The 24,565-nt window shown below is 43.9% G+C and overlaps 1 protein-coding gene across 2 annotated transcripts in view; it reads left to right on the top strand.

Moving 5' to 3' along the window:
* Positions 1 to 19,203, top strand: part of LOC103824206 (vesicle-associated membrane protein 2) — a 57,020-nt gene extending 37,817 nt beyond the window's left edge. For both annotated transcript variants that reach the window (XM_018924526.3, XM_018924525.3), the window contains exons 2-5: positions 1,085 to 1,202; positions 5,981 to 6,139; positions 8,170 to 8,221; positions 10,276 to 19,203. In XM_018924526.3, coding sequence (XP_018780071.2) covers positions 1,085 to 1,202; positions 5,981 to 6,139; positions 8,170 to 8,221; positions 10,276 to 10,292 — 346 coding nt within the window. In that variant the 3' untranslated portion in view covers positions 10,293 to 19,203. The remainder of the gene's footprint in view (positions 1 to 1,084; positions 1,203 to 5,980; positions 6,140 to 8,169; positions 8,222 to 10,275) is intronic.
* Positions 19,204 to 24,565: the final 5,362 nt, after the last annotated feature.

Raw genomic sequence — 24,565 nt, 5'->3', positions numbered from 1 at the left:
AGATGACTGACCCCATGCTGTGTGCAGTTCTCACCACCACTTCCTCCTCTGTTTCTTTCTCCTCTCTTCTGTTTGTGATGGATGTGATCCCCTCCTGTTTCTGATTGTTTCCCTCTGTTTCTCTTTGCTTGGTGAGCTCCAAACAGGAGGAGCAGGGCAGAGCTTTATCACCACACTGAGAGGGTCACAGCCCATCCCCTCCTGCAGTAACACAGAGTGCCCAGAGCACAGTGGCTTTCCTTGGGGACAGAAGCTCTGCTCTGCTAGTCAGCCTATGATCACTTTGGCCATTGGCCTAACTTAGGGTAGGTAATCTGAATTGTTTGCCATTTAAAAAAGCAGCAAGGGAGGTGGAAGAGTTTGATAAAGTCCCATCAAGAAATAGTGTAAAAACTGATTGTGGTATGAGAAGGCATAGTGTGAGAAGTAGATTTGTAGATTTTCAAAACTTGACAGCAGGCTCACATAGCATGCCTCTGTATACAAACCTTGAGGTAAGAAGTGCTGATTTAGAAATGCCATGGAACAGGACAGATATTGTTGAGAGAGATAAATGGAACAAGAAACATGTTTCAAAGGATGGCCTGGCAAGTAAGACTAGATACTTTGGAGAAATAGAACTATGAAAGATGTATTGTAGTAGGACCCATGAGGGCTTTTTAAATGATTGGCTTTAAGGCATTTACAGCATGGTGTGGCTAAAAGCTGATAGGCCAAGAAAGGCTTATAGAGTTTTGTAATTAAAAAATAGTTGGCTTCTGATTTTGATAGTGTGAATTGTAACATCTGTATTGTCTCACCCTTCCCATGAGACTGAAAATGGAATAAAAGTGTTTAAAATGCCTCTCAGTTGCCCCATCTCTGGGTCAGAAAATAGTACTGTCTGACAGAATGGACAGTAGGGTTGTGATCCAGGAATGGAAAACTAGGAATGAAGCAGTGGAAAAGGTCTTTGAAGAAAAAGAAAGTGCTTTGAAACTTCAAAAGTTCTTTGAAGAGAAAGGTACTTTTTACCAGCTCCAGAAAAGGGGTCGTGAACAAGTCAGGATGGTTTGGTCACTGAGGTTCTCTGGTTTTGCCCTAGGTCTGTTCCAGCATCTGCCCAGGGTCCTGCAGGGGCTGCAGGGGCTGCAGGGCCCCCTCCTGCCACCAACGTGTCCAGCAACAAGAGACTGCAGCAGACACAAGCCCAGGTGGATGAGGTGAGTGCTCAGCACCAGGGGCTGCTGTGCTTGGTTCCCCCCTTGTGCAGCTCCTGCTCATCTGAAGGCAGAGGGTCCAGCACATGAGATTTGTCAGAGGAGGTACACAGTAAAGAGAGATCCTGGATATAACATCCCTGCACCAGGAGCAGCTCTGCAGATTCAGTGTGGGCATTGCTGCCAGGTAGGAGTGACGGGGGGAGGATGGATGGAGGCCAGAGATCTCTGAAACCAGCTCCCGGAACTTGGGGTTTATTACAAAGGGCCTGGGTGCAGGGCCCTGCTGGGAACTGCCAGCCACAGCTCAGAGCAGGGCTGAGAGAAGTAAAGAGAGTGGGAAAGAGAGAAGGCAACAGCGTGGGAAAGAGAAAATGAGAGAGCGAGGAAGAGTAAAAAAGGATAAGAGAGTGAGGTTCCTGTTACAATACCATAAATCTTCTGTGCTGAATATTCTAATTCTCAACCAATCTAATATAAGATACAAATCCTGTAGCATTTACATACAGCCTATAAGAATCATTACATGACCATACTGTGTTACATTTTAAACCCTAAAAACTCCTCTTTGGACCCCTTCTGCCAAGCTAGTGGGGTCTGCTCTGACCCTTGGAGCTGTCTGCAAGCAGAGGGGGTTGTTTCATCAAAAGAGGATTACCTTCAGCCAGCCATACCATTGTTTTCCAGTTGTTGAGTAACTAAAATATCTCAAAGCTTGCTTTCATTTCAATCTCACTTATAGTTTCCATATTCTCAAAATCTTTTGCCAGGCAGTAATATTTATAAGGCTTTCCTGTTTCATCTTCCCCAAAACTGCCAGTTCAGGAATTCCTCCCAGTCAGTCTGCTTAGGAGATGTCATAGTTGAAGCAGCTCTTGTGGTGTGTTCTGCACTCCTAAAGTTAGATGCTAATTTCTCAGACTATGTCAGAGACAGAGGACCATCAGCTTCTCCCAGATAGATGAAAACCACCAGAACTGAGCCACTGAGGGCGGTGCTCATTAGCAGGAGCTCTATTGATTAATCATCCCAATTTATTCCCAAAGAAAGGCATCCACACAGGATGTCATAACAGCATCTCCAACAAATCCCCACTTCTTTTCTTGATCTTGGGGGACCACATGCCTGTTCCAGCACATTCTTAAATTCTTGTCTTGGCTGTGATGCCGGAGTCCCTCCAGCTGCTGTGGGAATGGGAGCAGTGACACACCACTGCTTCTGGATATACCAGGAGGAAGCAGCTGCTGTGGCATCCTTACACACCTGCTGGGTGCCTTTGTGTGCTGGGTGTTGAGGAAAGAATATTGTTCAACCCCTCCAAAGGCTGAAATAACTCCTTGCCTACTGTCTGTGGTGAAGTGCACAGAGCTTGTGTGATTCTTAGAAGCCAATTTGATAAAAGACACATTAGAAAATATGTACTAACTGTGGTATTCGTATTTTCTGAAAAATTCCTTCACCCAGGATTTTCTCCTGGGAAGCTGAGAAGCCTCAGAGAAAAAGGAAAACAATTCTTGTCTCATTTGCTTCTCCTGTGCTGTGCTCATGTGGAATATGTTTGGAGATTGTTCACCCACAGGTGATTGTTCCATTGCATTCTGCTGGGAGTTGTTTTCACTCTTTGGCCAATCAGGGCCAAGCTGTGCTGGGACTCTGGAAATATGCATTTTTCACAACTACCACAAAGATACTTATTAAATACCAAAGTAAAACCCTGTGAAAAAAATGTGTATTTTATGATTGGCTTTTCTCCAATATTAAAATGAATATTCTATGTGTTGTGTTAGAAAGTTATGCTGTGTTAATTTTCTTAAGTAGGGTGTTAAATATAGTTTTAGGTTATAACAAAATGTTAAAATAGAAACTAAGCTATGTAGGATACTTTTTTTAAAAAAAGGACTCGCACTGAGATAGCAGCCACAGGACACCTCAATCTTTCAGAGAAAGAGAATTTATTGCCCCATTATCAGAAGAAATTAACTTCTTCCTGCCTCGCTGGGGTAGGACGATGCCATTAGGATTAGGAGGAAGAAGCTGACACTGCCCAGACAGAATCCTGTGTTTGAATGGAATTTATGCATCATGGATGAGATGTATGAATATGCAACAGGCTGTTGCTTTTAAGGGTTAATCCTCTGTTAACGTGTGGGTCCTTTTTTGGGCTTATTTTGCCCAGAAGAGGTACCCAGATTGTCTGTAAGTCTGTTTCTATTGTCTCATATTGTCCTAATCCCAGCTGTCCAAATTTTTATTACTCTATTTGTATTACTATTTTAATAACCATTTTATCACTATTAAACTTTTAAAATTTTAAAAGCAAGTGATTGGCGTTTTCCACGACCCCTCTTATCCCTCAGCTGTGCCTTTGTCCCGGCTCCCTTCTCTCCGTGCCGCCCGCAGGTGGCGGCAGAGCCCGGGCAGCGCGGGAGCTCCGGAATCGCCGCTCTTGTTGGTGCTGCACCATGCCCGGGAGGGTCCAGCTGCTCCTCTCTTGGGGTTTCCCGGTATTTATGATGCTGCTCCATGCCCGGAGGGTCCAGCTGCTCCTCTCTTGGGGTTTCCCGGTATTTATGATGCTGCTCCATGCCCGGGAGGGTCCAGCTGTTCCTCTCTTGGAGTTTCCCCCCCCCTCACTCCTCTAGACATCGAAGAGCTTATTTTCTAAGGCCCAGACAAACATTTATCTATTCGGCAAAAATGAAATCTCACCTGGGCAAGTGTTCACTGCAGCCAGGTTAAATTCAATAAGTAGTTCTGGGGAAAGGAAAGGAAAGGAAAGGAAAAAGGAAAGGAAAAAGGAAAGGAAAGGAAAAAGGAAAGGAAAGGAAAGGGAAAGGCACCAAAACAAACAAACAAAAAACCCCCAAACCCCCAGCAAAACTAAAAAAAAAAAAAACCAACAAACCAACACACCAAAACAAAACCTAAAAAACCAAAACAAAGCAACCCAAAAACAAAAAACCCAACCAACCAAAACAAAACAAAAACCCCAAAAAACCAAGCATACAAAACAAACACAAACAAAAAAGCCCAACTGAACCCCCCCAAAAATGAAGAGAATGGGTAGGAAATAGTATTTTGAATCAGCTTTTTCAAATAGTTTATAATTTTCACTACAAATCATTGTAGCAAGATAAAATTCAACTAATTACTAGCCGAGAAATCAATAATTTAAAAAAATTAGCATTGTTTTAAATGAAGTCAAGTGCTTGGAAAGTTTTGGTTTGGAAAAGCAAGTAAGAAAATTTGGATTAACCAAAAGTATTTAATTTTGGTTTAGGTTTGGTAGACAAGTGAAACAAACCTTTTGAGACCTTCTGCCAGTCCTGTTAAAGGTTCCTTCACTATCAATTTCCTCTTGCTGTATTTGAATAATGTATCCTTTAAATAATTCTGGATTTTTGCAGGTAATAGTTAAATTTTATTAAATATGTATGACATGGAATTCCTTATTACAGAGTGTGAGAATTAACAGACCATCAGCATCACTCACTGCTAGAAAAAGTGGACACAGCTTTGCAGAGATTGTGACAGTCTGACATTTGCATTAGTGGTGACCTTCTGCAGGATTCCCATCTAGTTATTGCCTTGCTAGAAGAGGATTTCACCTTAGCCAATGTATGAAATCCATGCATGAGCAGCCCTTGCCTGTTGTATCCTGGCTGTGCAATGAGCCTGAGCTCTCTGCTGCTCTTTGGGCTGAATTTGCTCAGGTGAAATGTTCTCCTCCTCCGCTTCCAAGCAGGACTTCAGATCCTGGCTGAGAAGTCATCTTGCCCCAAAGATCTGCAGAATGAGGAAATGCTTTGGTAAGGAAGTGCACACAGTTCCCTTTAGAGTGGCCTTTGTCTGTCTGCTTTCTCTACTTCAGGTAAGGAAGGTATCAAACACACAAGGAAAACAATGGCTTGTTCCTTAGTGATGTCAGTCAAACTGTGCTGTAGAGATCTTCATCAGGTCTTTGTGTCTGTATAAAAAGAAGTCAAAAGCTTTAATCAAACTAACTGTGGTGTTTCATGTGGTCTCTTCATTTTCTCCTTTAAAGACATCTGGCACAGTGTAGCTCACTGAGGGTGCTTCCACAGACTGGGGTTTTGAGGCAGTGCCCAGGGAATGCCATCACACACCTATGGCAAAAGGCTGGGCATCATTGCCACTGCTTTTAATGAAGGGATGGGACTATTTTGGGGCTGAGAACAATTTATTGCTCAGATAAACATCAGTCTCAGAGGATGTGAGATTTTAGAGGAGCAAGCAGTCAGCCATAGCTCAAAGTAGTCACAAGTTCTTCATTACAAGGCAATACAGAACTTTCTGATCCAATGGACAGTTGCCACAGGGTTTATTTTGCTTTTCTAACCTATCACCCTTGCTCCTGCTGCACTCTGGTTACTTTTACCCAATGGGCTTCTGAGTCACTTGCACACAAATGCTTCTACTATAACCTCTAAACTCTTGGCTACTCTACACAACTATACCCCTCCATTATAACCCTTCACCATCTCATCAATGCAGTTTCTCACTTAAGGCATACTCTTACTTACAACTATAGAAACATAAATTGATGATTTTCCTGCTTCATGTCTGTGCATTGTATTTTTACATCAATCCAAGCTTCTCCCAAGGCTGCAGATCAAGCCCTCCTGTGTCTGTGGAAGTTTCTGTTTTTCCATTTCCCACAGCTGGGTTTAGGGTAAGGTGTGACACTGCAGGGTGTGACCAGATGAGTGCTCCTCAGCTTTGCTGTGGGAGGGGTCTCAGGTGTGTCTGTGCCTTCACAGGTGGTGGACATCATGAGGATGAACGTGGACAAGGTGCTGGAAAGGGACCAGAAGCTGTCGGAGCTCGACAACCGGGCAGATGCATTGCAAGCGGGTGCCTCACAGTTTGAGACCAGTGCAGCCAAGCTGAAGAGGAAATACTGGTGGAAAAATTGCAAGGTAAGGAATATAGCCCCTTGTTTGGAACCACTTCATGGCAGGAATTGCTTTCACTTGCATTTAGTGGGACTTTGCCTGCAGGATGGCACCTCTGAGTCATCTCTTCTCGTCAAGGTGAGAAGGAGGTGCCTTGACCTCGAGGCTCCAGAAGTCAAGCAACTTTGAACTTTACCAGAACCCATAATTTCTGCAGTATATGAAATGTAGATACAATGTCTGATGCTTCCCCAGTGCCTTCAAATAGGGATGGGAAAGCATTCCATGTCAATTTGTGTCCGTTCTCTGTGGGAACCAGAAAACCTGATCAGGTGCAGTGAATTCCAGCAGTGGGAGAAAACCTTGTGGGGATCATTGATTTGATTTTTCTTCAGGATGGTTAACCATAAAAAATACCCAAAACTGGATTCTGCACACTGCTGTGAGAAGGAGAAAATGACAGTCTCTTATGAAGAGGGGCTGGTTAGGCTAGAGCAGGACTTTGATCAACTAGCTGCCTTCTCTGCTGTCTCCAAAGTCTAATCCTTCCCCAAGAGCAGAGAGAGCCTCACTCTCCTTTGCTTTTTCAGACCTCCTCCAATATTTGTGGATTTTGGACCCAGAAACTTTTTCTTCTCTAACTCTTCTAAGATTCATGTCTTTGCTTCTCCTACTCATGCACCACAAACACTGTGCCAAAAGTTCAGCTAGATTTCCATTTCTCAACACCAAATTCCCAAAAGTTCAGCTTGATTTCCATCTCTCAACACCAACTTCCCAAAAGTTCAGCTTGATTTTCATCTCTCAACACCAACTTCCCAAAAGTTCAGCTTGATTTCCATCTCTCAACACCAACTTCCCAAAAGTTCAGCTTGATTTCCATCTCTCAACACCAGCTTTCCTGCTGACCACTTATGTCCACCCAAATAAAACCAGCTGTTCCCAGGGAAGAATCCCACATGTGTCCCTCACTAGCCACTGTCTGCTTTGTCTCTTCAATCCACAGTGCTATGAAATGTGGAGCAAGGCAAAATATTTGGGGTAAACTACATGTAAAAACACTCCAGAAATAAAAGGATCTACATTAGAAATTTAGCAGAGCAGGTCCTCTGGGCTTCTTTTAGCTGTTGCCCAACTGATAAGTGCAGAAGTGCAGGAAGCAGGGCTTTTGGGAGCTACAAGCACAGATTTTGAATTAGGTTCACCCATGAGACTGCAGTCACCACAGTGACCTGCACTACCCTAGACCTTCAAACCTGCCCTTTTTCTCCTTTCCTCCTCATCCCTTCCTGCTTTCTCCTGACAAACAATCCTCTTGTCCTTCCTCTGGCTCCCAAACTCTGCAAAGAGAGGGAAGAAATTAAAAAAGAATCTCCTGCGAGCGAGTGGCTGGCCCTGTCCTCGTGTTAGGAGGAATGAAGGCTTTGATTTGGCATGCCCATATTTGTTGGTTTTCAGTCTTTCTGCTCACTGGGGTAAAAATGGCCACTGGGCTGCAGCCTCCCTGCAGGGCTCATCAGCTTCCAGGGGGTCTCAGGGGCTCTGGGCTGTGCATAGCTGCCTCTGCTCCTGCTCTGCACCCAGCTGCTTCCAGGAGAGCCTGCTGGCTGCTCTCCTGGCCAGCATGGGCTTCTGTCTCAGCAGCAGCAGCAGCACAAACAGCTGCTGGGCTTTGGATGGCCCCAGCTGCCTCCTCACTGCCTTCAGGAGCCTGGGGAAAGGGATGAGGTGACTCTGGTGTCAAGTGGTACCTGGCCACATGTGAACCCAGCCACTGGAGCTGTTTTACTTTGGAAACTGAGCTTTTCTTTGCTGCTGGGAATGGTTGAGGTTAGTCACTGCATCTTTAGCTGACAAACTGGCCAGCTCTGACAAGAGGCTCTATCCATTGCTGATTTTAAACCCGGCAATAAATTTGGGGCCTTAGCAAGTCTGCTGCAGTAAGTCTTTACAGAGTTGAAAGTATGAGAATCAAGTCACTAAGTAAAAGCAAAGAAATTGAGGGGTTAATGTCTTTCATGTGAAAACCTGACTTTCTCTTTTTCTTTTTATAGATGATGATCATCCTTGGTGTAGTATGTGCAGTCATTCTCATTATAATTATAAGTGAGTAATTCATTTTCTCTTTATTTATGATCTCAATAGCTTGTGACTTAAGAATGGCTGATACATTAAAAAACAAAGCAACAAAAATATGCATATGAAATATTTAAAGTGATTAATTTGTGAAGTTTCCCCTTCTAGTGTTATGCTTTTATAGTGAGAATTACTGCAAACTCACTGGACACATATTGGCAGAATTTGTTGACATTTAATGTTTTTAACATTAGCATGTTACATAACTTTCCCTAGGATTAAAAGCTCTCCCTTTTTATGTTTTAACTAATTTTTATGCAGTCTCAGAGATCTTCCTTTCAGTATGATGATGATGACTGCCACAGTCCCAGTGTTTTCTACTAAGAACAGTAATTCTTGAAATACCTCATGCCTATAAAAAGAGGGTGAAGGCACACAGGCAAACAGGCATCTGATGAATTTTTTGAAAGTGTGTAGGTGCCTGGTTTCTGCCATATCAGCTAGAATTTGAGATGTCAGTGTTTCTGAAGATCCTTTTGCACCTCAAGTGCCCAAATGTTGTTAAAAGGTGGCCCAAAGTCTCACTGACTTCTTTTCTCAAAAGATCATCTCGTTCCACGCAGCTGTTGTAGGGAAGGTAGCTATGAATGAATAATGGCAGTCATGCTGGTTGGGACTCAGGGACCTTGTAATGACAGGAACTGAACATTTCATTTATGTAACCCTGTGTTAGCAACAGCTGTTAGGTGACATAACTGTAATGTGGCATTAACTCCTAAAAGGGAGATTTCTTCAGATACACAATGCAGGTGGTAACCCAGAAGAGATTCACCAGAAGGCCATACTGTGGATGTGAGTTAATTCCCAGCTCTCAGGTTACATGCCTGATACTCAGCATGTTTCCATTTTCCTCTGTTGCTTCTGTAAAGAAAGCTTGCAGGATCACCTGTAAATATGACTAAAAGGAATGAGATACATGTGACAGTTTATTAGCCTTATGAATGCTGGCACCAGAGTGACCCAGAATAATTCCAGGGTTTTGTAACACTGATACAGCAAGAATGGGAGATGGTTAGATATTAATTAACTATATTAACTGGGTACTCAAGAGAAAGACCAGCCCTTGTGCAGCAGCCAGACAAAAGAAGATGTGCAGCCATTGAACTAATTGCTGGGTATGTATTCCTCATTGACCATTATGTGAGCTTTAAGATAGTAAAAAGTGGTCAAGATAGCTCCTATTAACCTCCGTGGAAGTTTAGGCTGAAACATATATAAGTAAGAACATTGTTTCAATCCTGGTTTAAAATGCTGAATGCTGTTCTGCTAAATTTAAAAAGCCAGTGCAGGTTTGACATGGGTTAGGTTGAGTGTAGGGTATTTAATGACAAACTTGAGTGTCACAGTGTTCAACCCAGGCTGTGGCTCACCACACTGAGATCTAGTACCAGGTCAGTGAGATTTGAGTGTACCTGTTCAGATTATTTTCTCAGTCTATCTGATCCCCCTGTAATAAGTTACAGCTAAAGGTTGCAGCTTCAGGAAGGACCTTGTGTATTTAACTCAATGCTGTGTTTATTTACAGTAACTCTCAAGTGCATGTTTAAATGCCATAGACATCAAGCATCCAGGTGCTGTTAGACAAGGCCTGCATGGCTTTTCCAGTCTGATTTGAGTGGGAACAAGGGGATGGCTGTGGGTACAAACAGAGCCATTCCTCCCTGCAGCCAGGGGTGCTGCCTGCAGGAGGATGCAGTACCACACACAGCTTTGCTGGGGCTGGGGACAGCAGCTAACATCACTGCCAGTCCTTGCCCTTTCTGCCTTCTGAGCCACAGTCTCCCCTGCTTTCTATTCCAGTTTCCCCCCCAGATTCCCTCGAGCAAAGGAGGAGCATCCCTGTGTCTGCTGGGGAGGATTACTGTGTGCCACACACCACGCTCCTCAGCTGGGGTGTGCTGAGGATGTTTGCAGTCCTCTGACACCACACACTGCTGTGAGACAAAGCACAACTGTGACTCTGTAATAACTCCTGGGTTTTGTCTTTTTTTTTAATCTTTCTTTCCTTCTGCTTCATTTCCCAGTTTATTTCTCCACTTGAAAAAGCAGAGAAGGAAGACTTGGCACACCTTTGTTCATATCAACCGACGATATCAGTGTTCCTTTGTTGAACTCCGCTTTTTAATTCCCGCTGTCTTGGGATTTTTGCTTGTAATAACCCATAAGCATTCAGTGTGGTGTATTTTGGAATTCTGTTGTTTCCACAAGAAACTGTACCAGCTAAATACTGCCAAGTAGTTCCATACACTGTCTAATCACTGTGTCTTAAGATGTGTACGCACTGACCTTCAGAAACTGTAGTATATGAAAAGCATCCTAAACCATCTCAGAATCAGAGAATGCACCTGTGGGGAAGCTTCTGTTTAAAGGGACACTGCCAGGTGGATTGGACCCAAATCTAAGGTTGCAGCAAACATTAGGACCAAAATTTTCAATCTGAGCTCCTAAAGTTGGATGGCAGCATCCATTGTCAGATGTGTCTGTTACTCCCATTGAAGAGAGTGGTACCTCTAAGTATTCATGTAAGATACCATATTTCAGTTTAGCCAACCAAACACAGATTTCTTTGAGGTTAGATGTAGAATCCAAGTCTAAAAACATTGTATGCAGAAAATAAATAAAGACTGGTTTATCATCTTTTATGGATTTAATCTTTTTCCTCATGGACAACACCTCTTGGTGTTCTGAACAACCAAGATGGCCTCAATATGAAAGCCAGAAAGGAAAAAAACCTGTGAGACAGCCAAAAAGCATTAGCTAGCACAGTCCTGAAAAAACAAGTGAAATGCAGAAGTGGTGATGCCAGCATCACAAATGACTCAGGTACAGTCTCTTGCTGAAGACTCAAGGCCCTGTTTGTCAGGTTCCATGGGACATCTCTTGGATGCCAATCCCCAATAATCAGGCCCTGACCTGGAGCCCAGGAGCAGCGCTGGTGATGTCTGGGGCTGCCCAGCTCTGGGGAGGCAGCTGCCTCTGCAGCAGTTTGCAGAAATAGTCCCCATGGCCAGGATGGTCCAAAAATCAGGAAGAAGGCAGGGGGAACAGTGGGGAGAGGCTGAGGAAGGGAGGGGTGCCTAGCAAAGCTTTCCTGGAGAAGAGGAAGGAACAGAAAAACTGTTTAAAGTAGGGGTGTTAATAGGCTTTAAAAAGATATGTTTTAATTTGTGCATGTGGCTAGTTCATAGACCATAGTGTCATCTTTGTAAAGTGCTCAGCTGACATACCTATTATACTCAATTAATTTAAACTAACATTTGATGTAATTAAAAGAAATTATATATTGTGGCTTGAGAGAAAGTTCTTTATGCTTTGGTGAATTTCTTGCTTTTCTTTTTAAGACAGTGAATAGTTTAATCATCCTCAACCAAACTAAAAATGAATTAATCAAATTGTGAGCCAGGAAATGCAGAAAAGGGTCTTTTTAGGATAACCCCTTTAGAATTTCTAAAAAGAATTCATAGAACTTAAACAAAAAATTGATGGGTTGGGTTTTTTTGTCTGCAATTTAATTAGGGAATAGAAACAGTGATAATAGTAGTGTAAATATTCCCACTGAGGAGTATTTCTCTTGACATGGTTTTAGAGTAAAAAAAAATTGAGAGCCTGACCAGTTTGTTGCTGTGAATATATATATAAATTGTGCTGAAGTAGAATTTTGCAGAGAGAATAAGTAATGATCAAATTAAATGTTCCAGTTGCATTTTCCCCTAAATATTTATCACTTTATAGTCACGTGTACTACTTCATATCATTAAGTCAAAAGTGGCCCCAGTCTTAATGAAGCTGGATATTCAAAGTTACTAATGTGATACTGGACTCCCTGGTATGCCCTGATCAGTCAGTCCTTCACTGGGTGAGAACACAAACAATTCAGAAATCCTCCTGGGCTGGACAAAAACACAGCAGGGATGAAAGACCTGACTCTGTGAGGTGACACAATTGTGTATAAATGAGCTTTCACTGGGAGAGGAATGAGCCATCCAACTTCAGGAGCCTTTTTTGACTGCTAAGGTAACTGGATATGTGATCTGAAGGAATGAACTGCTGAGAGTGGGACCCTGCCACCCACAGCCATGCTGAGCGTGGTGTCCTCACTGGGCTTCTCTGCTGAACACTCCTGAGATGGGCACAGCTTTTGCTGGAGGTGGTGCAATCAGGAAGGTGAAATGCTGATACTGAGCCTTAATACAGATGTTCCTTCTCCTCTGGGAGGCTGAACTGATACTCAGCTGATAGGAGTGCAAATACACATTAAAGAGTTTGATTCCTCTAGCTGCCAACACACAAAGCTCCCACATGAAACTGCAGTGGAAGTGCTACAAGGATGCAAAGCTCACATTCTCCCAGCTAATGTAGTTCAAGTGAGTTAATAATCAAAATCAAATCTTACCTTTAGCTGAGAGTAGAGAATAGAAACTGCCCTTTGTGGAATGTGGACCTATTCTCTCTCAAAATTGTAACTAATGGGGATGACAGCTAAATATGAGTGAGAATTTGCAAGGAAGAGCTAAGAAACCTACCTTCTAGTGGGTTGTAGAATGTCTCCTCCTGACTATTTCCTCCTGTGTGGTGATGAAGTATGGTTAATTAATGTGTTTAACTTTTCAAAGTCATTGGCTCTTGAATGCTCAGTGTTTGCTACTGGTTGTGCTGTGGTGGTTGGTGTAATTGGTGAGATAAGCCACGTAATCTTTCTAATTCTGCCCAGGGAGCATGAACAAATGTGTCTTGCCCTATGCACAGAGCTCATCTGCCCCTGCAGAGGATTAAACCTTCAGCAAGGAGACCATGGTAATGGAGGACTGTTCAGGGTCATAGGTTGTGCTACAGCATGTCTCCCATCCGTGCAGGCTGGTGCAGAGCACAATCTATAGAAGCACAGCTGGAGCTCTCATTTGTGGTGGAGCCAGGATTGATTGCCTTCCACTCTATGTCTGAAATGTCTGTGCAGTTACAACTGCCTGCCTGTGAATTTCCCATGAAATGGTTAAGTCATTCTTGTTCAGTCACCCCCAACTGGAATTGCAGCTCCTGCTCTGTGCCACTGGCACTGCCTGGGCTGTTCCCCTGGGCTGGTGAAACAAAGGGTCACAAAAGGGCTTCCTTTAGTGACCCCTGGCACACCCCCAGGGGGCTGCAGGGCCGTGGCTTTCTGACTGCAACCTTGGGGACCAAACTGAGGCCTCCTCTGGCTGGAAGCAATGCTTTTGATAGCTTTATCCAGAATCAGACACTGTTTGGGATCTGCATATTCCATCCTTTCCAGAAGCTCCTCTGCTCTCTGGAGCACAGCTGTACAGCAGGAGATGCCCTTCCCACACAGCACAGCTGAAAGGAAGGGGTTAACAGCTGTCAGTGCCTGTACCATGGCTGCTGCTTGGCTTCCCAGTGATCTTGTCAATGATCCTACATCAGCCTCTGAGCTTGAACAAGTGTTGCTTGCACCCACTACCAACAGGTCCTGCTTGGCTGTTACTCTTTCAAATTAACTCATCTTGCAGTGACACAGATGTGGCTTTAAACCCAAAACACAGGTGTGGCTTTAATCCCAAAGCCAGTGGTGCACAGAACTTGGCAGGAAAACTTAGTGTGGAAGCCCTAACGAGGTGCTTGACCTGATTTTCACTTGACAGCATTACATAACAGCACAGTCAACCCAACAGAGTCAACTAATCCAATACTATTAGAAGGAGGATGGGAGAAACTGATAAAGATTCTGAATGTAACCTAGGGTCTGTAAGATCAGGGGTGATTTAGAAATGTAGTCAGTTGGACTTCTAAAGCTGGCACTTTCGTTCAGTTGGAACCTGCATGATGTTACCCCAGGAACAATTCAGGCAAGTAAAATATTTGGCTTTTTTTCTTTTAATATAGTGATCTGCAATAAGAGACTTAACCAGTGATGGAAGATCAGGACATTATTGACTGTGCAAGGAATTCATTAGAATTTCAGCCTCAGTCTGCTATGCTTTTGTTTGAGTAGCAAGATCTTTTAAAACTCTGCTGTTTCTGTCACTGCTCCCGTGACAAGGCTTCACCTAACTTTATTTTATGAGCAGCTGCACTACTTCCTGTCTGAATGCAATGGATTTTAGCTCTCAAGACCAAGTTCTTGACTTGACATTGGTATTAGTGCATACCTGCAAGATGGTGATGTCTGTTTGCCAGAAGGGCATGGACCATGGGAGACTCAAATTTGAGGAACTTGCAGAAGCTCCATCTCAGCACTTCCATGCTTTCACAGAGGGAATTTTCTCTATTCCATGGGAGATTATCCACACAGAGGGAATATGCATGATCTGTTATTTTTTTGAAGAGAGCACCTTGACTGCATGTTGGTGGAAGACCTCCACAAATAACCTAGGGAGCACTGGATCCAGGATTTACCTGCCAGCCCTGCTCCTCCTGCCCTTTAAACAGGGAAGGGGCTGAACCAGCAGCCATATAAGGCACTGGGCTCCCTCCCAAAGTACACAGTGAGTATTAGAGAAAGGCCTCAAAGTCTCTTTGATCTGGGTTTGCATCCTGACCTAAACTTTAGACCTGTAACAGATCATAACCTTTGGGCCCTCTGTCTCGTCAGAAGACTGAGATGCTCCTCCAGCCAGTTCTTCCTCATCTGATTTAGGTTCCTGTTGCTAGCCAAGATACATTTGAGCCAGAGAAAGCACAAGCACCCTCAAAATAGCTTCTTTAAAAGAAAAATCAAAAGACTGAAGAGAGTAGTTTGAAAAAAAAGAGAAATTATTGGCTGAAGATTTCTCAAACTGTTACATTATTGTCAGGAGGGATACTAGATTGGGATGTGTGAAACAACCAAACCAGAATCTCACACCAGTTGTTCTTCCTCCATCTGGTCTACTTCAGAAATACTTCAGGAAAGGATTTTGTTTTCCTCTCCAGTTAATTTCCCTTCCTCAGCTGATTAATGTGTGTCTCAATTGATGTGCTCAGTAGTTTTTATTCTCCATTGAGAACCCTAAGACTCTCTGCCTTTAAACACATGCATAAAAAGAGATCTGAGCCACCCAAGGAGTTTACCTTCCTTCCTGGTGCACTGACATTTAAGAGCTACATCTTAGAATAAAGCAGGAAAACTGTGGCAGTCTGGTTACATGCAGTTTTGGTGGAGTAAACACTTGATTATTCAACAATGAGTCACTCCTGCAGTAACCCCATTCTGTCATGAGTGTATCACATCTGCTAACTCTCCAAAGCAAAAACCAGACCCTGCACCTCTTCAAAACATGAACACGGCCTCGTGGCTTGCACATAACACTCTATTCAACCCAAGCCATGTACTAGGAGTTTAAAAGGGCAAAGCACTTCTTCTCAAAGAGAAAATATCATGGAGAGCAACAAAGACAATTATGAAAAAACCCTTCTCCATTCTTTAGCTCTTCTCACAGTGTCTGGCTTATCCATTATTCTTCAAGCCTCTCAGAAAGCTGTTGTGGTTTTGGAGTGTATTTGGAGCACAGAATTTTGGGGCTGTTCTGCCCTCTGGGTTGACTCCCTGCCTTGTGCCACGCTGTCACTGTTGCCCTCAGCCAGAGCTCAGGTGGCCTTGGCTGAAGCAGAACCTCCTCCCACGACACCCAGCTCTCCTCAAACCTCCCCTCTGCTCAGCCACACCTGGGCTGGCTTCTGGGCCTCCATTTCCTCCAAAAATTAGGGGATACAAAAGGCTGAACAACAGCATTTTTGCTACACTATCTTAAATTGTAACACTGGAAGTTTAATTCAATTTGTTTAACAATTCTTGTAACAGTAATTTCATTCATTTTGTTGGAAAGAGAGGAAACAGTAAATAAGGATATTGTGGCAGTCACAATATGATAAATTGGGAAATGGTGCAATGAAATATCACTACCATTCAGTAAAATCCTTTTTGTAAGTGGCTCTACCTAAGAGAAGCCTGTTTATATTAAAGTTAGGCAGTGCTTGTCTGTTAAATTCAAGTTCTTACAATGAACTGTGACAGATGGTAGTGTTTTTCCTGGGCAGTGCAGGAAGGATGGTGCAGCACTCCTTGCAGAGAGAACCTTTTGGGGTGTTTCAGCCCCAGACATGGGGCTGCTGAGGCTGCAGCAGTGCTCAAGGATTTCAGTCAAATTGGGAATTCAGAGTGCCTGGGGCAGTAAAGATGCAGCCTGAATGTCCACTTTGTCCTAGAGCGGTTTGGGCTCAGCAATGGAATATTTTTGGCACAGCACAATTATTTTGGTTACTCTCAATCCACTCCAGTACCTGTGCTTGTCCACCTGTAAATGGTCTAAGGTGAGGGTAAAAAATCCCTTTGTTGAGTCCCTTACCTTCCTGTCATATATATGTGAACACATGGTGGTGGTCTGAGCTTTTTGTGAGGAAAAGTTTATAAGAATTAAATCAGTTTCTACCCCTGATAGATTGCAGGTTTGTTTAAAGTAAAACTAAATTATGGCAGCTGCAGTTATTTTCTTTGTGAGATCAAGGATTGAGATAGTGCATATAATGGACCTAAAAATTAATATATGCACAATGCATAATTTTTCAGGAGTTTAGCTATTAATATTTATAATATTGATCTGAAAGTTTGCTAAAATTTCTTTATTAATGAAAGTAGTCTTGGCTGGAACTGAAAATTGAGTGTTTGGAGGGAGTGACTACCATGCCACTTGCAAACTGCTAAATAATGCAAGTTCAGCCTCTCATGAAACCCAAAGGGAAAAAGTATTCTGAATAAAAATAGAAATGTATGGTAAAGACTATGGGTATAAAGTTTAACCATTACTTATTTACATATTATTTAAGCAATTAGCAGCTATAGAAATTGTCAAATAATTAGTTTCCAAAGCTTAACTATTGATGAAAGAATAGTTTTTTTCTCATCGGAAAAGCTAACTTATATTCCATCTACTTTTTCCCCAGACAACAAAATGCCAATAATGCTATGACACACTCACAGGTCTGCACAATAAAATGTTACAGATAGCTCACTACTTGTCATGAAAAACATCCTTATTTTTGTAAATGAAACATCCTCCCTCCCCCAAACACAAATGTGGTAAGATATTACTCAGTCTTTTACTAAGATCTTATGAGGTTTATCAGCATCACTGCAAGATTAGAAATTAGCACCTCCTACTCAAGAGCAGGACTTAAAACTTGCTTTGTCTGTTGCAAAAATACATTCTGAGGGGGATGCACCAAGTGTGTGGAGGTTAAAGTTTGATTTGACAAGTCCTGTTCTTTTTTCCTTCCCCTTTCCAAAGGAAGTGCTTACATATGCAGCCAGGCATTTGCCATTTGGGTGAGAGTTCTCCTTCCAAGTAGGAAAGAGATGAAACAGCCACTGTCTATTGAGAGCAACCTTTAGTTTGCTTTGCAGCATAAAAAGTCCTCTAAGTGGCAATATATGAACTCTTATTATAAACTTGTTATGTTCATAGCAGGAAATGAGTTCATAGCCAGCTAATTAGTATTTTCCTTAATGACTTGTGCTTGAGTGTTAACACAGAAGAGCAGTCTCTGGAGGGGTTTGTGTAATCAGTTCAGCACTGCAGTGTCTCACACTCGCCTGCCTGGAGTGAGGAGCGAGGCATGGCCAGGCCTGGAAGGGACTTCAGCATGTGCCCAAGCATACAGTGAGTTTCTGTTTTCTGTTTAACACAGCAAAACCCCTCCTTTGCCCTTGCTAAATCCAGGCCTGGGGTGGAGTCTGTGCCGTGTTCCAAATCAGAAGAGGAAAATCCTCTCCTCTGAATGATAAAGAATGTGGGAGAAGAGGATTGCTGGGGTTGTGGTCCCGTGTCCTGCCCGAGGCAGGGCTGTCCTTGGGGCTGGGGCAGGTTGCAGGGGCTGTGTCTCAGTGAGGTTTCTCCATCCCCAAGGCCCCACAGCACACGCTGTCATTGGCTGTGTTCAGTGCCCCACCGAGGCTGACAAAGGTGCAGGAAACACCCTTGTGAGTGTTTGTGGTTTATGGCTTTGCCTTTTTGTTCTGTTGTGCACTGATCTGATTAGAATCAAATTCAGATCTAGTGGAATTAAGTGCAACCCCTCTTTTTTCAACGAACTTCCACTGACACCCAGAAATTTCCTTTCTTTCTTGTTGCCACTGGACTGAGGCAGATGTGATCATGCTGAGAACATCAGAGCATCCTCTCTCTTGTGTGTGTGTGTGAAGCCTTTCTCTGGCACTGAAACTGGAACAGGCACAGAATCAGAGTCAGGACATCTGCTGAAATCTTGTTCTGTATTGTCTGAGGTCAGTGACAAAATCTTGAGTGGCTGCTGAGTTACTAGACTGGCACCAAAGAAAGAAGAGGATTTACTGAGGTTACCCTTTCTCCTCACAAGGATCCTTGGCAATGCCACAGCTGTTTCAAATGCTGATGGAATGGCAGTGCAAAATAAAAACCTTTCTTCTACCTCTTTCCTTGTGATTCTTCAAGCTTTACTTCCTGTCATGGGAACAATCAGTAATAAGTTTTCAGTTGCCCTTTTAAAAGCCCAAACTCCAGACCAAATCTCTAGTTGCATTCTTTTACAGGCCCCACAGTGGTGTTAAGCTCTGTGGTAACACACTCAGAAAGGGCCTGAAAGTCTGTGCTGAGATCAGCATCTCTCACCTCATAGACTCAGCTGTACTGAGCAAGGAGCTGTGATTTGTGCCTCTACAGAGAACAACCCATTTGCACCTTACTGGAACTATCTGGAGAGGAAAAAATAACCTTGTGGAGACCAGGACATTTCTTAAAGTGCTTTACCTGGAGGTCAGTGGAATTTCATTTATAAATGATAAAATGCATGTATTTTGATGCTGAGGTTGTGATGACTTACAAAGTTTGATATTACTGTACTTTTCTGTGAACAGTGATTTTTTTGAGGTGGTGAACATATTTTCCAAGAGTATCGTAGACATTTGTAACATGTATGTTTGTGCCAATAAATCTTGTTTTAAGAACTTCGAGTTTGTATCGTTCTGTTCCCAATACACACAGTTTAAGGACAGTTAAGCAGCTGCAGCTTTCATTCCATCTCTGTTTTAAGTAGTAGGGACTTCTAGAAATGAAGATTTTCTAATTCACACTGAGTTTTTACAAGTTCAGTGTAGCAGAAAAGGAAAAAAAGGCTCTTCTGTTGTATAAACAGTAATGAACCCTGTACAAAAATATGCAAACATTAACAAATGGTGAATAGGAGGAGATGAGAAAATGTATTTAGTACATTTGACCATATTCTTAATTTTCTTAATGGTAAGATGGGTTTTCATTTTAACAGGGCATGGCGAACTTGGGGAACTCAGTGCTATGAAATACTGATAGCTCACCAGTTTGGTGCACATTGGGCAGATTTTGGTTGCAAAAAGAAGGATTTTCAGCGAGGGGAATACAGGCTCTTGCAGGGTCCTCTCCTGCCTTAACTTGAAGCAGCTGGTGCTGGCCACTTGTGAGATGGATTAATGGGGCATGGCAACTGTTGCCATGGTTATTGCTAATGAGCAATTAAGGCTTTTGAAGGGACAAGGGCTGGAAGCTGCTTTTCTCCCCCTCCTAGCACCTACACCTAAATGGTAAATTGCATAAGCATCACAGTGATTCCCAGGCAGCTCCACACCTTCAGTGCATTGGGGGGCTTGGTCAATAACTTCTCTAATTTTGTTGCAAATGATCTCAGAACACATAAATGGCACGTTACTGTCTCTCCCCACCCTAATCCCAGGTAATGTCAAGATGCCTTTTTAAATTAAGGTTCTTTATTAGCAAAACTATAGGTTTGTTCTTGGTAACTCAGTGTACCTGGCAATCAGCTGGGGACACTTTTGAATCTAAAAGGAGACAAAGCAATCACTGATTTCATACCCTGCACATTCTGGTCTTTGTGAAACAGCAAATAAGGATGAAGAGAGAAAGTGAATTATGTTGACTGGTGAACACGATATTAAAGGACACAGGAAACTGATCAAAGCCAAACTGAGGCTTATTAAGGCAGTACAATGGGCTGATGCTCCACCAGCTCTCTTACAGCAAGGTTGCGTAATTAGCTCAGCTTTATTGGAAAAAAATCCCAATTTCTGACTTTTGAGCTTACATAGAATTCTAGCAGATGATAAAACCAAGTGAAAATGAAGTTATGTTTAAAATGATGGAGATGTTTAGAGGGATATGGAATAATCATTAAGATTATATGAAAAATCTAACTTTCATTCTGGCCAGATAGATTTGCATAATTGAGGGCAGTTCAGGGAGCAGAAGGAAGAACTGCTTCCTAGGGATTATTTAGTGGTGTGGGGTGCTGAGCTCTTGGGACACGCTCGTGCTTTGGAAAGTCAATACAAGACAGTTCAAAGGTAAAACAATTCTTGAAGTGCCTGCCTGCACACTTTGCTTTGCAAGCTGGAGTACCTGAAGGTAAGTGAATGAATAAGTGCTTCTAAGTGTTCCTGACAGTTTTAATTTTTTTCAAAAAAAAGTCTCACATGACTAAAAATAGTCAAAACTGCAATCTGAGAAGAAAAGTTGGTAAACTGCTCAAGTTCCATAAGGAAGAGGACAAGACAGTGGTAACTGCTGTAGAGCTAAGGTAGCTTTTTTTGCTTTCCCAGGAGTTTCTAATCTAGAGGAACAAAACCTTGTAACACTGCCTGTGATTGGGCAGCTATCACCAAAAGCTCTTGCCAGGCTGTGGTAATCATAACCAGTACATTTTCCTAGGGGAATTTCCTGGCACTGAACTATTACACTTTTAAGGAGCAGTTTTTAGAACTATTCTGCAGAAATACCACCCTGTCACCGACATGTTTTATGAAAAATCCTTTCCTTAGGATTTTTCCCCTCCTGAGAAACTGAGAGGCCTCAGGAACAAATTGTAAACAATTCTTATCTGCTGCTGTGGAATGCAACAGGGGGAATCTGTGATTGGCCTCATCAGGCTGTTTCCAATTACGGGCCAATCACAGATCACCTGTCCGGGCTGGTCTTGGTCTGAGAGAAACTTTGTTATTCTTTCTTATTCTATTCTTAGCTTAGCCTTCTAGTGAAATCCTTTCCTCTATTCTTTTAGTATAGTTTTTATATCTTATATATCATATAATAATAAATCAAGCCTTCTGATACATGGAGTCAACTTTCTCGTCTCTTCCCTCATCCTGGGACCCTTGTGGACAATACCACATATGGTGACCCTGAGTGAAAAAAGGGACATCACCACAGAAGGTGAACACCGAGGACAGAACTGACAGATGGTGCCTCAAGTGAAGAAATCACCACAATTGGACCCTGAGTGAAGAAGAATTCTTCATTTGGTAAGCCCAGAGGAGCATTGCTACATTTGGGTAAACCCCGAGTGTTTGGCATTGATGGTCACCTACACAAGTGACCACAGAAGTGGCTTCCAGCCAGGAGCTGAAGAACCGAAGATCCTGAAATTGGACAGAGTTCACAGCCAAGGCTGGCCACAGAGAGAACCTTTTGAAAAGTCTCCGAGACAAGATGTCCGGAAGTCTTCGCAGCACAGAGCAGCCTGCTGAAGCCCAGAGGACACTGTCACAAGGTACTGTTTACACTGCCCTTCCTGAAAATGCTGCCCTTCGTGCAAGGTGGGCTAGGATATGGCAGAGGGTGCCTACGGAGGCAGAGGTTCCATTCTCTTTCGGAGATGAAAGAATTATTAACAGCTGGCAAAAATGGGGTCATCAATGTAGAGTTCCTATGGTGAAGAGACATTTCTATGAGTTTTTCAGATGGACAAAATACTATGGCTTTTTCCCTGATCTGTTGTATTCCCTTGATTCCTACATATGGGACTGCATGGCATTGGTTTTCGAGGATGCTTTGCACCATGACGGATTTGGAACTCCTCACTGTTATTCAGCATTCAAAACTCTCTTCTCAATTTTGAAATTGATAGAATATTCATTCGAGCAGATTGCGTATTTAAGAGGCCGTTTTTCGCTAGCGCTGGCAAGAGTGGAATTTGTGCAGAACCACAGCCTGCAGCTTCCCAGCCCCCCCGAATGGTGGTGGGGGGGCGAAGCTTTGCCCGCAGCAGAAGAAAAGTTTTTTTCTGCGCCTTTGGAGCATGCTCCGACGGAACCACTTGCCCCCCCTCGCTGCTCTCAGGGGGGGAGGTGAGTTGACTCCGCTGCCCGAGCCGGAGCCACAGGCCCCACCCCAGCCCGCCCCGTGGGAGGTGCCAGTCCCCGCGGCTCCTCCCGCGGCCCCGCTTCAGCCCGGACCGGACCCATCGCTTCCAGCAGAGTTTGTCGGCGTTCCCGTGGCAGAAGCACCGCCTCCCGCGGCTTTGCCCGAGTTGCTCGGCGACACACTCGACAGCAGCGATGATCGACGGCAGCCCGTCCCGGAGTTGGGACCTGCAGCCCCTGTCCCTTTTCCTTCTGCATCGCAGCCGGCAATTGCGTTCGCAGCGGTGCCGGCGGAGGTCGATCCCACGCCGCCCGCGCCAGTCCCTCCCGTGTCTGACCCTCCAGCAGAGCCCGTGAGGGCTCCGACAGCGGCGGCCTCGCCTTCGGCTGCCACGCCAGTGGAGGAGGCTGAGGTTGAGAGCCACCAAGCGGAACCATCATCGGAGCCGCCCGTGGCCCTGCAGCCTCTTGCGGCAGCCACCGCGGCCCCTGCGATCAGCCTGGATTCCCCCCCGAGCTTTTCGGGCTGTCCCGAGGCTGCCCCTGCAGGGGGAGCTGGGACAGGGGAAGGGGATTCTGGCCTGCCCCTCCGTGGGGGGGAGGTAGCTCCTGTGCCTTCTGCCTCTAGTCCCCAGCCCACAGGGGGTAGGGGTGGTACCGAGGGGCAGAAAGAGGGAACACCTTTTGCATTTGCGTTGCAGAGGCAGGAGAAACAGTGGAAAGTGAGCATCGCTCACTTGCTCTGGGGAAAAAGCACCCCCAGATCTGGGGCGATGATCCCTGGGAAAGCTTCTCTTCCCCAGCTGCTGGTCTGCACCGGTTCAGAGGGGATGAAACGTTCGGTCACTCGTGCTGCCCAGGTATCGGCAGCTGTGTGCCGGGTTGAGAGAACACAGAGCCCGCTCCGCGGGCTGGGTCTGGGCCGTTTGGCTCGGTTCCCTGGGCCAGGGCCTCCGCCCGGCCAGCGCCTCTTGGGTTTGGGGGCTTTGCTTCCCCCGTCAGGACCTGTGCCCCCGCAGGGCCTCAGTGGCCCCTCTCTGCTGCCGCTCTTTCAGTCAAAAAAAAAAAAAAAAAATTAAATAAAAAGAGTTGAAAGAGCTAGCAGCTCAAAAATTTTTGCAAGCCTGTTTCAGGACAAAAAGGGACTTTCAGCAATGTCAAAGAGGAACATCTTCAGTTTGGACTTTTTCCTGAAACTCAGCTGTTTGGACTTGAAGCAATGAACTTTCTTTGCATTGTTTTTGTATTTTTTTCTATCTTGAGATTGTTTTGGTGATGTGATGGAATTTGGTGTTTTGCAGGTGAAGAATTCCCTGATGGTTCCACACCAGCATTTTATTGATATTTTGATTGGCAACACTAAGCCTCTCAGGTGCTTGTTCTTTCCTCTGCTTGGCCCAGCAGATGAAATTGCAAACATTTTTCTTTTTAATTTATTTAAAATAAAAAGGGTGAGATGTCACCGACATGTTTTATGAAAAATCCTTTCCTTAGGATTTTTCCCCTTCTGAGAAACTGAGAGGCCTCAGGAACAAACTGTAAACAATTCTTATCTGCTGCTGTGGAATGCAACAGGGGCAATCTGTGATTGGTCTCATCTGGCTGTTTCCAATTAAGGGCCAATCACAGATCACCTGGCCAGACGGTCTCGGTCAGAGACAAGACTTTGTTATTCTTTCTTATTCTATTCTTAGCTTAGCCTTCTAGTGAAATCCTTTCCTCTATTCTTTTAGTATAGTTTTAATATATTATCTATCATATAATAATAAATCAAGCCTTCTGATACATGGAGTCAACTTTCTCGTCTCTTCCCTCATCCTGGGACCCTTGTGGAAATACCACACCACCCCTGTCTTCTCCCTTCTCATCTGAACAGTGTAATTAGAATTTTACCAGCTGCTGGCTGACTGCTTTACAAAGGCAAGCAAGGCCTGGTGTTTCTACATCCTGTTGGCCATAAAGCAGATTTACTCTGTAGAATTCAGTCAGTGGGTTGGATAATTTGACTTCTAGTATTTACCTAATGACTGGCAGGTTGTTCTTTTTACTAGAAAATGTACAATACAACATCAAGCTATTTATACCTTCCCTGGCTCAGCCTAGAAAACACCTGCTCCAGAATCCAGTTACAGTAGGAGCTGGAAAGGCTCCCCAGTACATCCAGTGCATGCTCCTGGGATATA

Source organism: Serinus canaria, chromosome 9, assembly GCF_022539315.1.
Source record: "Serinus canaria isolate serCan28SL12 chromosome 9, serCan2020, whole genome shotgun sequence".
Taxonomy (NCBI): Eukaryota; Metazoa; Chordata; class Aves; order Passeriformes; family Fringillidae; genus Serinus; species Serinus canaria.
This window is presented reverse-complemented; position numbering and strand designations above follow the sequence as displayed.